At 37.9% G+C, this 14551-nt stretch overlaps 2 protein-coding genes across 5 annotated transcripts in view; both read right to left on the bottom strand.

Moving 5' to 3' along the window:
- Nucleotides 1-4985, bottom strand: LOC124178067 (lysosomal acid glucosylceramidase-like). Of its 2 annotated transcripts, none has more exons than XM_046561169.1 (8): nucleotides 4836-4985; nucleotides 3287-3410; nucleotides 2825-3146; nucleotides 2150-2412; nucleotides 1495-1926; nucleotides 1307-1386; nucleotides 663-940; nucleotides 1-278 (listed from the first exon to the last, which is right to left on the bottom strand). In XM_046561169.1, the coding sequence occupies exons 2-8, from the start codon at nucleotides 3327-3329 to the stop codon at nucleotides 179-181; spliced, it is 1518 nt and encodes a 505-aa protein (XP_046417125.1). In that variant the 5' UTR covers nucleotides 3330-3410; nucleotides 4836-4985; the 3' UTR covers nucleotides 1-178. The 2 variants fall into 2 exon arrangements, with proteins under 2 accessions (XP_046417125.1, XP_046417126.1); XM_046561170.1 differs by having other exon boundaries at nucleotides 3287-3367; nucleotides 4836-4978.
- Nucleotides 4986-10092: 5107 nt separating this feature from the next.
- The window catches only part of LOC124178052, a 106345-nt gene continuing 101886 nt past the window's right edge, over nucleotides 10093-14551 (bottom strand). For all 3 annotated transcript variants that reach the window (XM_046561143.1, XM_046561141.1, XM_046561144.1), the window contains 3 exons: nucleotides 13612-13727; nucleotides 12709-13042; nucleotides 10093-12285 (listed from right to left, as the gene is read on the bottom strand). In XM_046561143.1, coding sequence (XP_046417099.1) covers nucleotides 12058-12285; nucleotides 12709-13042; nucleotides 13612-13727 — 678 coding nt within the window. In that variant the 3' untranslated portion in view covers nucleotides 10093-12057. The remainder of the gene's footprint in view (nucleotides 12286-12708; nucleotides 13043-13611; nucleotides 13728-14551) is intronic.

Here is a 14551-nt window from a genome sequence, read left to right as displayed (position 1 = left end):
CACGATTAAATATTCACGACGGTTTTATTCAAATAAGTTGTACATATAATGAAGAAGCAATTCGCTGACGTATAATTTCTCAATTCATTCGATTTGTAAACGTCATTTTAACAGAAATACTTCGTTGGAACACTATAATTTCTCTACACACTGCATATATTCAGTATTCACATGTGCGTCATTTGTACAAAATGGTGTGAATTGATTTTGGTGGCAAATGTAAGTGGATGTTTCCTCTTCTTGGATCATTAATAGCAACATTTTGGTCTGTTGTGCAACTGAAAAAAAAACAAACTATATTTCAAAACAAGTTCTGCAATGAACAAGTGAGAAATCGCTTGTGGAAAGTGCCCACGTTAAGTGAGAACCTGAATTATCATTAGTCTCATTATTACATCGTTATCGACTAAGCAGGACAGCTGGAGTAGTGTGAGAGAAGCACCACAGTTTCTTGTCAATCGTAAGCTCTTAGTGCATGTGGAAATACATTTCATTGGTTGTTATAACTTGAATTAAAATGTATAACATAAGTTCAAAATTTCCGCAATGATGTCTTTGAGATAAAATCTTAGGTACAGTTCTCAACAAGTTATAGTGATCATAACTTTAATTTCACAAACTGTGCCTGTTTCTTTGAAAGTCGTGAAGAGACTTCTCCTTACTTGTTATATATTAGAAGAATCGTCTCTTCTTTGGGTGTTTCGAAAGCCATAGCTTTGACTGATGTATTGCCATGAGCAAGTCCTACCCTTATCGACCCTGGTGGCGTGAACTTGCTGAAATGTGTAAGGGCGTAGTATAACGGTTGTTTGTAAAATTCATCGACTTCCGCGTTCACGATAATTGCAGCATCCTTGTAATTGCCTTGATAATTGGGCCCACCGTACATGTTCACAGCGAGATTCCAGTCCACCCATCCAGCTACCCAGTTTTCAAAATTCTGGAACATGAACATTTTTTAATTACGAACCATCAATTGCTTCACTTGAACAAAGTATTATTACAGTAATATGAAACGAAATGAGATAAGCTTTCATCATCGGCTCCAACTATAGAGTACAGGTGATTTCATTTTCCGGATAAAAATCATTTGCTTCGAGCAAATGTGTGTTTTACTTGTTACGTAAAACTTTGAGTCCTTACACTCAGAGCTAATATATTGTATTATCTATTGATAAACGTGTTCCGCAACACTATATCTGATTTCCAAGATAGAATGTTCACAGCAATCACGTGGAAAATATTTCCATAATTAATTCTGCTCTGTGTATTAAGCCAAAAAATACTCAGTAATATAATTACATACTTGGAACATTTCCATTATGTACACTTCGGCAAAGTCCCAAGATCCCAAAGGTACAAGTCCAGTGTCTGGTTGTGGATCCCCTGCAATAATCAAAACACTATTACGCCGTGCTACGAATTGATATAAATCGTTGTGCACATTCGCAATGTCTACAGTGTGTAATACGCATAAATCGTGATATCACTTACCCGTAGAAATCTCGGTCATGAATATGAACTTGTCGGGGTAATCTTGGTGAATTTTTTCAACTAGGACTGTGGGATACAGTGTGTCCTCATACGTATGAATAGCAATGGACGCTATGTAACTCCTGGCTAATTCGTTCTCAAACATTATATTGATGAACGAATCCAGGTGTGATCTTACGTCGTCGTAAGTAAGAATGAGAGTTCTGTTATGCTTTGATTTGCTAATGGTTGGACCGAGGTTATTTGCAACCCACTTGCCCATGTGTTTTGGTGTGAAGCCCATAGCCCCATAGTGAGATATGTTTATGGTACCAATCCAAGGTTCGTTACCCGTTGACAGAGCCCACATTTCTAGCCCGTGATCTCTATACTTGTCCATAAACTTTAAAAGATAGTTGGCGTAAACCTGATAGTATTCTTCTAGTAGAAATCCTGTCAATCAAAGAAATTGCAGTTTACTTCAAAGATTTTTCAACAGAAGCTACGAGCTAAGAAAGTAGTTAAATAGGATCAAATTCTGCAACAGATCTATGTCGTTTCGAAAATTTGAAGTCTTGAAGCTTACGGATTGAAACGATTTTCAACGAAATATTCACGTAGCACGAAAGATGATTTAGCGTTGATCAAAATATGATACGAGCTGTGCAATACACACCGTAACCTGTATAATTGTGATTCGTCCTCATCCAAGGTGGAGCAGTCCACGCTGCCGCAAAAAGTTTAAGGTCCGGATTAATTTCCAAAGCTCTTTTCATCACTGGTATTTTGTAGAGTATATCTTCCTGTGCTAGACTGAATTTTTCCAGTAGCACATCTCCGTCGTGATCATCGAGGGTATATGCTCTTGTGGAAAAGTCAGTTGCACCAATCGGAATACGTCCAAAATTGTAATTACTACCTTCCTTACTGAAGTATGTTCTAGAAATTCGTTATCACAAAATGTATTACAGAATAAACCGGATATTGAACGATTCTGACTTAGGTACTGTATACTTTTATGGTTGGAAATTAAGAATTGCTAATATCGATGTGAGAATCGTATCCAAACTCTTGACGGTGTAATATAACTGGTGATTAACTCCATATACTGTCCAATCATATCACACCCAACAAGAATATACTGTTGCTGATAGGTAGCTATTCGGTATTTGGTCTTATGTTGTTGATTTATGGAAGTAATAATTTTCAAACAAACGTATATTTTGATCATGGTCACTCTCAACACACGCAATAATGCGGTTATAAGTACAGTACGTGAGATTATAGCCTTAGCCTGATTTAGTCTCTCTTAGTCTGTCATCTCTTGGGTTCCGTTACAATTGTTACCAACCTCATTAAGTTCTCCTGTGCCCCTGAGCTCAAGTTTTTTATGTTTATGCACGCTGAGTCACTGAAACCGCCTCCAAATCCATGAATTGGTTGAAAAGTGATGCTTGGGTCTAGTCGGAAACTGTCAGAATGGGTAGGCACTTCTTTGCTAAAAACGCCATCGGTCTTGGAAAACCTCAAGCCGTCTTTAGACGACGTGTATCGGATATAGAAACCAACGCCCGGAACCTCGGGTACCGGAGTGCTGTCGCAATAGGTAGCATTGCATACACAGACTGTTCCATTGTTTCCAAAATCGCGATGTACGCAAGGATTACTTCCTACTGCAAATTTCAATATTCAATTGTAGGTGCGTACTTCTCTGAATGCCTTATGTATTAAAAATCATTCGCCACTGGGTGGAATCACATGGAAATCAATGTCAAATAATTTTCCGATTCAACGAATTGGGTTCAAAATTTACCTGCGCATATCCACGTGGCCAGGAACAAGATGCAACGTCGCATGACTTTTCCTTGGTCAATTACTCAGTGCAATAGATTTACTGCGAAAATTTGTATTTTTTGGAATCAATTTGTCTTCTGTAACTGCGGGCAGTAATAATTATTTGCAATGTTAGTTATTATGCGTGAGCGATAACGTTAATAAGAACTCTTAGATTAATGAAAAGTAGAGTTCCGATATGTGACGGTTGCAGTGTAATAATTTTTTTCATTTCGACTTCAACTAGCAGTAAACTGATAATCGACATTGCGAAAAGTGTGCCACCTGGGAAAGCACTGATCAGTTAACCAAAGTTCAACGTCTCAACTACTAGCAAACATCAAAATATAGTCTAATGAGACAATCTACATAACATTGCACAAACGTGCATGAATCATTTCAGAATAATAAACAATCCACATTATTTATATTTTGGATGCAAAGATTGCCTTTTCAATCGTAGATGAACTCTGTCAACTGAACTGCAAACGATATCAAATATTATTTCAAGTGTTCACAAGAGGATAATATTCACGTTCTTTGCGCGCTTTCTATTACACTTGTTGCAATACAAATAAAAAATTGTAACCATATTGTCGCGAAGCTTTCGTTCGCACTATTGATTTTTGCAATGTAGCATATTGCGTCTATTTGAAATTCGTAGGAATGTAACGATGCAATTAACGACACACAGTAGAACAGTGACAACGGAGTCTTCGCTAGCACAAAAAAAAAAAACTATGTTTTTCGAAATAGCTTGGATTGATTCTTGATTGCAACATTTTTAACAGAAAAAAATTAGTGTTTTTCGTCAAAAATCAAATTTTTTCAATTTTCTAGTTTTTGAAACCCAAAAAAATCATTTGGTCATTCAAGAATTTCACTGTTTTTGTATAAGTGTATTTTTAGAAAATTTAACCCGCGATTCTCAAGTTATACCTACGTCACCTACTTCGGAAATATTTTTAAAATGTAACGTGGTTCTATAGTTCGATTAGAAATTATATTCTTTACCAGCAAAATTACAACTGTATATAATTTACAGAGAGCGTAAATAACTCACTATTGATGAGAAACATATGCCGTAAAATATTTACTTTGAAATACATCGGTAACTGAATGTTTTATTTTAACTGCGATGAGTGTGAATTTAATATGCACGTTTGGAAGTGACTTTCCAATCTATTCGGAATAGTTGCCATATTGCCGACTAATTTTTTCCCATATTTTGAGAACGTTATGGAAAATTTAAGCAAAGAATATTTAAAAAAAGCTTCTGCGTCGGTCTTTATGGCACATTAACTATAACAATTCACAGTTAAAAAATAGTTCTTACAAAATTTTTAGCTTTCGTATGCGTAGCAACTTATAATATTATACGATTGTGTTTCCGAAGAATAGTTCGAAAATAGTCTGTTAGTTAAAATTCCAGATTAAAAATACCCTCGACATTTGCACACAGTCTCAGAAGTCCCAATTACGTTCATTTTTTTCATTTTGAAAATTGATTTTTCGTTTATCAACCTTACCTTTCCCAGCACTATTCTCGTCAACTCGACAGCTGCTTTTTATTCCACGACGAGCGCTTCAAATGCACCTGGAATAAAACTAGTGTGCAATACTGACTGAGTGATTTAGTAAGTTCAACTTGCACTGTGCGTCTGTCTCTGCCGCGCCAGCTTTTCATACATTTTCTCTGCATGCGCAATTGTGTTTTTACTTAATGCTGCATACATATTGTTGATGAGGAAACAAATGATCGAATGCCTGCAACCGTCATGCGGATGATATTATTACCAAACGATAATACCTCGGATATGAATACACAAGAATAACAGCAACAAAAACTGTTGATCTGGCCATTTCTCACTCACAATCAGCAAGAAACATTTTTTCTGATTCTCGCAAATTGCTATTCTCATATTCACTTTTTCTTGAATCATATCATATTTTGGCAAAACGATACAGCAATTCTTTCACCACATTTCGTTGGCAAATATTTACTATATTTCAAATATTCTTGTTTATTTTCACCGTGTAAATATGATCCAAATTGAACAGGCATATAAATTGTGACTAGTTTGTAGAGCAAATTGCCCCAAAAGTTTGAATATCAAATCTATTTGAGTTCGTTCAAATTTTATTATACAAGCATAGATTTTTACAAATATAAATAAAGTTTCAACACGTATATTTTCGTGTATTTTCTTTCTAAACTACCTGCAGGAACAAATTTCACACATACGTACGTATGCACTTATGTTCGTATGAAACAAATATGAAATTTATTTCGGATCGTGTGAAATTTTACTGCTAGCTATCTTAATTTTTGTCACAGAATATTAAACAATGTAATATCACTATGCGACAAATGTTCTCATATGCGTCGCACTTTGAGTCGTCACGCGCGTGACGACATACAAATGTGAGAAGACTCCAAAAATTATTGACAATATGTGTTGCGTGAAATGAAATTGAATAGCATGGTATCTAAATTCACGATTCTTCAGTTTTGTTACAAATCCCAGTCGAAAAAATGTAATTTTCATCCGCATGAACATTGGAGTAACAATCGCCTATATTAAGAAATAATGGAGGACGTTGCAAAGCTTACGTACAAAAGGCTATGGAAATATACATTATACTGCATTGCATTTTCTGTTGCACATCATTTGTAAGATTGAAAATAATCCGGAAGGTATAGAATTAAAAACATTATTAGAAATGATATATATTGTATCATTACATATAGGAAACAAGAATCAATATTATGTAATTTCAGAATTATATATATTTAACACGACGGCTGTCTTAATCTTGGAAAAATATAATGTGTTAAAGGATCGTTGATTGAAGATTTATAAAGACCTAGTAGCTACCTTTATGGGACTCTGTGATAAAGCCAAGTTCTACATTATCGATAAGCATTACGGTAAATACAACTTCATCAGCTTGCACTCACGGTGGCTGCACGCTATACTCACCGAGTGCGACCACTATGACGTTGACTGAAAAATATAAAGACAAATACCCTTGGATAAATTTTTGTGACCAGTTTTCTGCATAAAGTAGTGTCGGTGTGGAAGCTTGGGATTGAGTCGGTACAAAGTGAGTACGTAAGACTACTTGTCGACTGCAACTTAGAAATGTCGATCATCCCCGTGAGAAGACGCGTAACCGTGTCCACCGCCAACCACCACAACTACCTCCGAGCATCTGAAACTACCGTCAACCACCTCTTCCCATATCCGACCACCTTCGTCCTTCTCGTCATCCTCGGCCTCCTCAACCACCTCCGATCACCTCCAACCACCACCAAATACCTCCTACTCCCTCCAACCATCTCCGAACACCTCCTACCAACTCCGATCACCTGCAAGCACCTTAGACCACCTCGTCCTCCTCGTCCACTTCGTCCTTTTCCTCCTCCTCCTTCTCTTCCTTGTCCTCCTCGTTCGAAACCTTCTTCTGGTCCTCCTTGTTCTCCTCCTCTGCTTTTTCATCCACCTCCTCCTCAGAAAATCAAAAATCACCAAGTCAAGGACCTGTACAGCCAAGACTACGGAGTGCCTGGAGGTCGAGATCTAGGTGGAGGACCTGGAAAGCTAAGTCTACAGAAAATCAGTCCTGAAGGTAAAAAGTTACCAGGTCGAGGATCTGGACGGCCAGAACTATAGAGCACTTGTCCTGGAAGTCGAGTTTCACCAGGTACCGTACCTGGAGCGCAGGTACTACGGTGCGCTTGTCCTGGAGGTTGAGTTTCACCAGGTTGCGGACTTGGAGCGCAGGAACTACGGAGCGGTTGTCCCTGGAGTCGAGTTTCACCCGGTAGCGGACCTGGAGCGCAGAAACTACGGAGCGCTTGTCTTAAAAGTCGAGTTTCACCAGGTAGCAGACCTGAAGCGCAGGAACTACGAAGCGCTTGTCCTGGAGGTTGAATTTCACCAGGTAGAGGACCTGGAGCACAGGAATCACAAAACGCTTGTCCCTGAAGTCGAGTTTCACCCGGTAGCGGACCTGGAGAGCAGAAACTACGAAGCGCTTGTCCTGGAAGTCGAGTTTAGCCAGGTAGCGGACCCGGAGCGCTTATCCCTGAAGTCGAGTTGCATCAGGAAGCGGACCCGGAGCGCAGGATCTAGGAAGTAGATAACCCGGAACTCGAAATCTGTGGAGCGCGATTCTCATACGTCTGCTCTAGTACGCGATTGCTTCCAGACTGAGGAATTCGGCTAGCTGATTTTAGATTGGTGACGTCACTTTCTGACCATCCGACATCCAAAATAGGGTTTCGAACATTGATACTATGTATGTATGATGTATGATGGTTCTTGTTTTCATATTTCAGACTTTATCTTTCCTTCCGATTCCAGACCCAAGCGGCTAGGCCCTTCGATGGTCAGCCATTGACTAAAGATATATTCTTCAGTTAATGGGTCAGCTAATAACGCTGCCGTTCTGCGACAGTTGGATGATGAAAATTTTTGCTCGTACCTTTCAAATGTGTGTTGAAATACACTGGAAGTTTTAAGAAGCTTCGTTTAATCTCTCCTTATACTGTCTCGTATACGAAGCATCCATTTGATCTCGATCAAAATTAGCGCATGCGTTATGTATCATAGTTACTTTGAATTTTTTTCCATTCGAATCCTTTTTGAAAAACAATTCTACTCCTCTACCCAACGTGGATACTTCACTTGCGGCTAGCTAAAACAGCGTTTCGATTCTATGCCTATGAAAATTCAAGATCGAGAGCAAATGAAATGGTTGTTGGAATAATTATGAATATTAATTTTATGGAATACATCGAGCGCGTTTCGAATAGAATCGCAATTCGAAATGAATAATTCTTCTATTTTCATATTGTAGACGTATTATTGTAGGAAATCTAGTTTGTCTCTTGGAAACGTATAAAATTCACAGTGTGCATCATGTATTAATCGTAAATGGATCATATATATTAATATCGTACATGGACCGCATGTACATATATACCTTTTGGTCTCGCAGACACTACACACAGGCCAAGTGTTGGCATGGGCTTACCATTTCAAAGACTGTGTTACTCGGAAAGTGAATGCAGCCAGCATCATGTCGAAATCGGTAACTCTTTGATGTTCTGCAGTAAGTTTTCAACTCTGCCGTTGGAACATCTCAAGGGGCGCAAGCGCACGACGATTATCAGTTGTCACACCAAAGTCCATAAGAGCAACTGTGTTTATATTCTTCCGTCAACGACTATGAGTAGTCATCAGGGCGTGCTAGCATCGTGCACAGAGAAATTTCATTGGTTATAGTAACTAAAAAAATTCAGTAAAATAGGTTACGGTATAACAAGCTGTTTGAATATTGTTGGAATTACACAAAACGAGGTACACGTAACCATTTTGCGTTATCGTCGATCCTTCGCAATGGGGATCATTTCATACACAGGTGTGTATAAAATAATCCTTTTCTAGTGCTTGGCAATGTTATTTTTTTGAAATATTGGAAGCAGCTTCACTCAAATATTTTATTCCAGCAGTTGTAGAAAAGGCGCCATAGTTTCAATACACATTAATGAAAAAGAAAAACCCAAGTTCCTCAAATTTTACAATAATGTTATTTTATTGTCGAGAGGAACACTTCGTACCAGTCTCCCCTATGTCTTTATTCATAATCTGCGTTTGCTTGTAACTCGATCCGTGTCTTTTTTCAACTAATCAATAAAGCTGCATAGAACATTCAATATTTCAACAGCTGGTATTCTACGACAGTCAAATAATAACGGTGCTGTTTGATCAAATACAGCAAGACGGACGTTGACTAAAGATGAACGTACTGTACATAGCATTCCAGCCGAATCGGATTGTTTTCTTATTGTTCTGGTTCTAAATTTTCCCTATTTCAGAATTTCTGATTTTTTTTTCTTTCAACTGACTCGTCACGGACGGAATCAGATAAGTCAGTCCTTCCTTCTCTTCGATATCGTGCACTACCTAAACGCACAATTAACTGTTCATATCCCACGTTTGTTGGTAACGAAGCTACAGATATTGACTAATTATGTTATCATGCGAATCCTGTTCATCTTCAATACATAGTCGAATGTGCAGCAGTCGATAATACAGATAATGGTAAGTAGCAGTCTCCTATCTGAAGATATTCTCGACTTATATAATGCGAGCCAACTCCAGTAGATGGCGAAAGTAGCAATTAATATTCACTTGACTGAAAATTGAGAAAATTCTGTGTAGTTACTTGATTTTTTCGATACAAACCGATTGAGCCACAAAAATAAACAAGAGAATAAAATTTTGTCGAAGAGCGCAATACTGGGAAAAAAAATTATTTCAAATAACGATGGATAACCTGTTTTGAAACCTCAGCGTTCTTTGAAAATGTCACTGCAAAAAATTCAATAGAATATACTTTCTTGCCTAAAAATTCTGGTGCTTTTTCAGTTCAGTAGAAGTATAGTTTTTAGCATCCTATAAAATCGGATATCCACATTTTGTTTTTTAAACGTTACGTATCTAGTTCGCAATACGAAGACAACTCTTTCTTCAAAATTTGAGTGACAAAAAAAAAACAAAAAATTCACGATGAAATTATTTGAGCACACTTGGACATTTCATTAATAAATATCTGTTCGAATACTCGGAACTTTCATTCAGCGATACAGAAAGAATTATTATTTGAATAAGTTTTGAAAATTAGTGAACTTGAACGTTTCATGACAAATATACGTATGAGGTGAATGGGAATGAAGCATTTGAAACCGAATAATATTTCACATTTGTATTAATAGTGTTTATGTACAATGTTTACACGGATGTACAGAGAGCTGCGTTTAGTCTCTGGAGGCCAAGTGTTGTATAATACACGGAAATTAATAAAAGTTAATGTTGCTACCGAGTCTCTCTCGATAATTGCATTGGGTGAGAATATTTATAGTAATTAATGATTCAATTACGTTAATAAATCGTAATTTCATTTTAGATACATTTTAACACATATTCATAAATACAACATGATGTTGCACGTGGTGTAGTAGCCAACGACTGTTGCATCTTTGAGAAATTCATTCGTACTCATTACAGAAATCGATCGAAAATCACTACATTATGTGATCATCGAGTTTGAGAAGACTTTACTTTTCAATCAATGTTACTCTTAATATCGGTATGCCAATGATATTTTCAATGTTATCTAATAAGACTTTACGGCGATAGTGTCTTTCATTATTTTGTCGACGGTAGATAGGATCTTATCGGAAATGAAATTAAACAAATTTTTCATACCTACGTATAATAATCTACTATCGAAGAGAACAAAACAATTCGAAATAGAAGAGCGAGAAAAAAAAAATCCCGAACACAATTTTTAAATTTCAATCACACCAGATTGCTCAAAGATATGGCGTCATAATTGGCACACCACGTACATTTTCTAGTCAGTTCACAAGTATCGCGATATTATACATATGTATATATGCATATATATACACATACATATATAATTAGTTAATCTATTCAATAGACAATTTCATTAAATATTTTCTAGTAGAGCTAAAAAAAAAAAAAAAAATTTTAATAATATTTTTTTTCTTAACATTTTTACTTCTCTTATTTGTATCCGGGATATATTTACATCCCAGAATACGCCCAGATCCATCAAACAATCAGATATTACTTAGAATACTGACGCGCGGCATAACTGCGCGCGTAAATCTTATGATAATTATGAAGAAATCTAATCGTACATGAAGTAATCAAATATAGGTACAAATTTTCATATACAAGAATTAATAAGAACTGGCCGCATATAAAAACTATAACCTAAACGTCGTAAAGTTAAATTATTAGTGTAAAGTGGTCTCGAGACTTTTCTTTTTGTTTTATTGAATATCCCTTCGGTTCACTGATCCCGACTCACACTGAAATGTCGCGCTGATAAGTACCAAAAGGTGAGCAGGGTCTTGTATTTCAATATCTCAAAAATCCATTGACGTTTCATTTGGATAAATTCGGAGTGATAAACCACATTTTTGCCATATCGATTAACACCTATAAGCGATAAGAGAGTCGCGAAGCGCTTTTGAAATTTTTGTCACTACGTTTAAAATATGAAAACTCTTTGTACGTTATCGAATAAAGCCAACAATCAGTCAGATCCTAAGCTGACCACAGGGAGTCGAGCGAAAGTGAACTTCGGTGTATCGATAAATCGATGTATATTGGGACTCTAAACCGAAGAAGAAAATCACGATATCGTAGTTGAAAGCCACAATAAATTGGCTGTCAACTAGAATTCTTGTAAAAAATTCTTCTCCCGCCACTTATTTTTCTCTATCATATAAATGTTGACGTATTAATATGTAAAAGTTCTGACAATAAATACGATGATTACATGAGTTTTGTTTGACGCACGTGTGTGTGGGTATGAGGCCGAAAACAATTGGTCCAGATAATGGTAGGTCAATGATAATAAGGTCGTCGTCACCATGCCAAGGTTTTACTTCCGTGCGGAAAAATTGGAAAGCTTGATAAGCGATTTCAGAAGCTTCGGTCCTGTAACAACTAAGCGACAAACTTCGCGTATGTCTAAGATATAAGAAGATGTATTTCTCACTCCGCAGGTTGACTCTTGCCCGAATTCCCTGCAACATGTTCACATCGGGAAACAACCTTTAAGTTTTTCTGGACAAATTGGAAATTCCAGGGCGAATATTTACGGAATTTCTAATATGAATTTATAACAGATAAGCGTGAATCAGGCTTCAAAGTCCGGATCGTTGTCTCTTGGCTGTCGCTGTTTGCTTCTCGCCCTTTTAGCCTTCGTCGCCGAGGCTTTCTGCTTCTTGGGCTTTGGCGAAACCTCGCAGCTGCATCCGCTTCGGACTTTGATGTAGTCCAATGCCCACCCAGAACCCCCGGCTATAGTTCCGGGGACCGCCAGTATCTGGTGTCCGTGGTGGTGCCTGTGCTCGCCCAAACCACCCTGCAAACCGAAGAAAATTATTTTCTGTAACACCTTGGCATTTTGATAAAAATTACCAAAACACCATTAATTTCCCATAAAAAATCCCGAAACACCATGGATTTCCCATAAAAAAAATTCCAAAACACCATGGATTTCCCATCAAAATATTTCAAGCCCTATAAAAGTTATGAAATTGTGATAAATTTCCCATACGTATCGAAATAGAAATTTATTAAAATCTACATTGAAAAGTCTAGAACCGCAAACCCGGATGGAATCTCCATATAAATACATCTCCCGTAATGATTCTTAACACTATGTCACAATGTCCAAGCCGTAATGATAAGTTGGAAATTACCACCTTTTCGGCATAACGAAAGGCGCTTAGCTGAGATACATTTTCTTATTTTCATATCAGGAGGTTGAGGAACTGAAACGAACCTTGTGATCGAGGGTTTTAATGATAGCGTAGGTGTAGGAGAACTTTTGTACGCATCGAGATTGGCTTTTGAGCTTCCGGTCGATGAACCTGCACGGTTTGTCGAGGACCTCCTTTTTGCAAGAGTATTCATAAAATCGTTGCTTGTTCTCTCCGTCCCGGTAGAGGTCGACGTACATGTTATCCCGGTTCGTTCCACCCAGCGGTTCCGACATCTCTGCATCGGTTGGGCAGCAGTCGACCGGGTTACCTTCGTCACCAGCCTCTCGGCGCAGCATCTTCTGCATCTCACGATACGTCATTCGCTTGTTCGACGTTTCATCCAACGGCACGTTCCTGCCGAACGATCATATCAAATGAGATTAAGTGTTTCCAACAGTTTTTTTTTTTCGAACATAAGATGGGTACATATGGGAACTTTGTTGAAGGATTGTTAAATCGTAACTAAATCCAATTTCAACTCCCAGGTAACATATATACTCTAAAGTCATTGCCGAGTAGTTATGGTGCACTAAAATTTGAAATTTGAACAAAGTCGTGGATTAGTAGGCGCTTACTACATTACAGCATATAAACTGTCATATGGTGATGCATCGTGCAAAATAGTACAACTATCAAATATTACAATTCGAATGGAAGTCATCACAAGCAGCAAAATCCTTTATGCTACTCACTGTGCATGACTGAAACTCATATTTTATTGACTTTTTCACGTATTACTATTGTCTTTGATTTCATATTTTACGGCACATTTTCTGTCGTCGTTGATTTCCAGGTTATTCTTGGTCCCTATTGAACTGTTCAACATACGATTATTTTTTGTGTTTGGGAACGCACGATCGCTACTCAGGCAAGTATAATGCTAACCAGGAATAAAAATAAGTAGATACTAAATAAATCCGCACCAGGCAGGGTTGTGTCCTCTGAACGGATGATCCCTGGGCCGACGTGACGTGAAGGAAGAAGTCAGGTTATTCGCGGCAACAAGCCACGGACACAGGACTGCGGTCACCCAAACCACCTGCAACATGAAGAACGATCCACGAAATGTTAACAAGTTATTCGTAAGGCAAACATGCCTGGAATATAAGAACGTTGGTCAAATGCTTTGCGAAAGGAGGTGCAGCCGCGAGACACCGCATTACTCATACGCTTAGCCCAACAGAGTTACGAGCTGAACCAGCAAGTGTGGTGCGCAAGCAGATACGGATAAAATGTGCATGTATGCTTGTAATGATGCTTGTATCTGCCAACCAGTTGGGCGAAGTGATTAATTCAAGTACCGTTCTGCCGTTAAATAATTTTGCCCACCCTCTCCAGTTTTTTTAAAAGGATTTTTTAGTCGTACCATACCAGTAAAAAGCTGTCGTGACATTGACAAATGCTTGACAGATCAAATTTAAAAGCATCAAGATTGTGAAATACTATTTTTCGGTTGTCGAAGATATCTACACTTTTACAACAGTCGACTGAGAAAATTTTGAAAAATTATTGAAAGTCTGTTGATGTCTTGAAAATAGATTCACAGGCGAATTCATTTCTACTTTTTTCTTTCTCAATTTCCACGGGACAATGCACGGTACCATGGGACCGGTTGAACAGAGGTTACGTATCGGGCATATAACCGGGACAAAAGTAACGTAAGGTTCCAAGATCTCGTTGTGTGGTCATGTTGATCTGTTTAATTTGAATACCACCTCGGTGGCAGTGTGCACTTAGATGCCGTTAATTACACGAACACCCAACCGCGGGATGACTTAATTAAGTATCATGAACCGTTATCTCGTATCGCTACTTCTCCGAACTTGGTGTCCTTTGTATATTCAACCGAATCTCACGAACGGT

The sequence above is a fragment of the Neodiprion fabricii genome, chromosome 3 (genome assembly GCF_021155785.1).
Source record: "Neodiprion fabricii isolate iyNeoFabr1 chromosome 3, iyNeoFabr1.1, whole genome shotgun sequence".
Classification (NCBI taxonomy): domain Eukaryota; kingdom Metazoa; phylum Arthropoda; class Insecta; order Hymenoptera; family Diprionidae; genus Neodiprion; species Neodiprion fabricii.
Note: the sequence above shows the minus strand (reverse complement) of the source record. Positions and strands in the feature narration are given on the sequence as shown.